At 38.8% G+C, this 1,187-nt stretch overlaps 1 protein-coding gene across 1 annotated transcript in view; it reads left to right on the top strand.

The window, feature by feature from the left end:
• Window positions 1-1,187, top strand: part of Carf (calcium responsive transcription factor) — a 37,419-nt gene that overhangs the window by 9,919 nt on the left and 26,313 nt on the right. The window contains exon 4 of the mRNA XM_013353451.2: window positions 363-481. Coding sequence (XP_013208905.1) covers window positions 407-481 — 75 coding nt within the window. The 5' untranslated portion in view covers window positions 363-406. The remainder of the gene's footprint in view (window positions 1-362; window positions 482-1,187) is intronic.

Here is a 1,187-nt window from a genome sequence, read left to right as displayed (position 1 = left end):
AGACCAGGCTGGTCTCGAACTCACAGAGATCCGCCTGCCTCTGCCTCCCGAGTGCTGGGATTAAAGGCGTGCGCCACCACCGCCCGGCCCACAAATTCAGTTTTAATGAGCCAATATAGAGTGTAATTAAGAACAGAATGAGGGAACTATGTAATCCTAACATTTTTATTTGCCTTAAATATATTATGGTGCCTTGGCAAGTTAATTAATAAAAACAGTAATTTCCTATCTATAGAATGGAAATTATTTTGCCTATATTGTGTAAGGTACCATGGTTATGGAAGACGAAAGATTTATTTGGGATTTATACCCCCATCAAAATGTTAGTACTACAGTTGATGACCAGATGTTTACCCTTTCAGCTGTTAACTAATAGGAGAAAAATGAGACTGAATATGAAGCCAGCATGGAACAGCAGCGTTTGTTAGGAGCCAGCTGTAGCGATGGGAAAGAGTCCGCAAGAGGAGCTCAGCAATCCGAGGTAGGGATTCAACTGCAAGGGTTTCTGGTCTTATGAAGAACACCATGCATTTAACAACTTTTCATGCTTGAAAATAGTCTTTTACTCAGTGATACAAGATTTTTAATACACCAGGGATGGTGGTACACACTTGTTTTCCAGGCATCCAAGAGGCACAGCTCAGGGCCAAGAGTTGAAGGTCAGGCCTGGGATGCGTATTTGAGACTCTGTTTCAAAAAGGTTTTGATACATATCTCTCATATATTTAATTTTTAATATAGAATTTTAAAATAATGCTTAGATATAACCATAAAATTTTTGTACTCTCTCTATATATTGAATTATATTTAATCATTTTCATATGCATCCCTGGGAAAATAAAAAGTTAAAACATGTGGAAGTCAATGCTTTCACTCAAGACAGTGGTTCTCAACCTGAGGGTCATAGCCCTGTTTGGAGTTGAGTGACCCTTTTGATAGGGGTCACCTAAGACCATCCAAAACCACAGATATTTATGATTCATAACAATAGCTAAATTACAGTTATGATGTAGCAATGAAAATAATTTTATGGTTGGGGTTCACCATAACATGAGGAATGGTATTAAAGGGCCGCAGATTTGGGGAAGGTTGAGAACCACTACCTTAAGAAATACTTTGGGCTGCAATGTAGCTCAGTGGTAAATTGTTGCCTAGCATGTAGAAGGTCCTGTGTTTAATACCCAACA

The sequence above is a fragment of the Microtus ochrogaster genome, unplaced genomic scaffold, assembly GCF_000317375.1.
Source record: "Microtus ochrogaster isolate Prairie Vole_2 unplaced genomic scaffold, MicOch1.0 UNK8, whole genome shotgun sequence".
NCBI lineage: Eukaryota > Metazoa > Chordata > Mammalia > Rodentia > Cricetidae > Microtus > Microtus ochrogaster.
The sequence above is the reverse complement of the archived record's forward strand: the minus strand, read 5'-3'. Positions and strand labels throughout refer to the sequence as shown.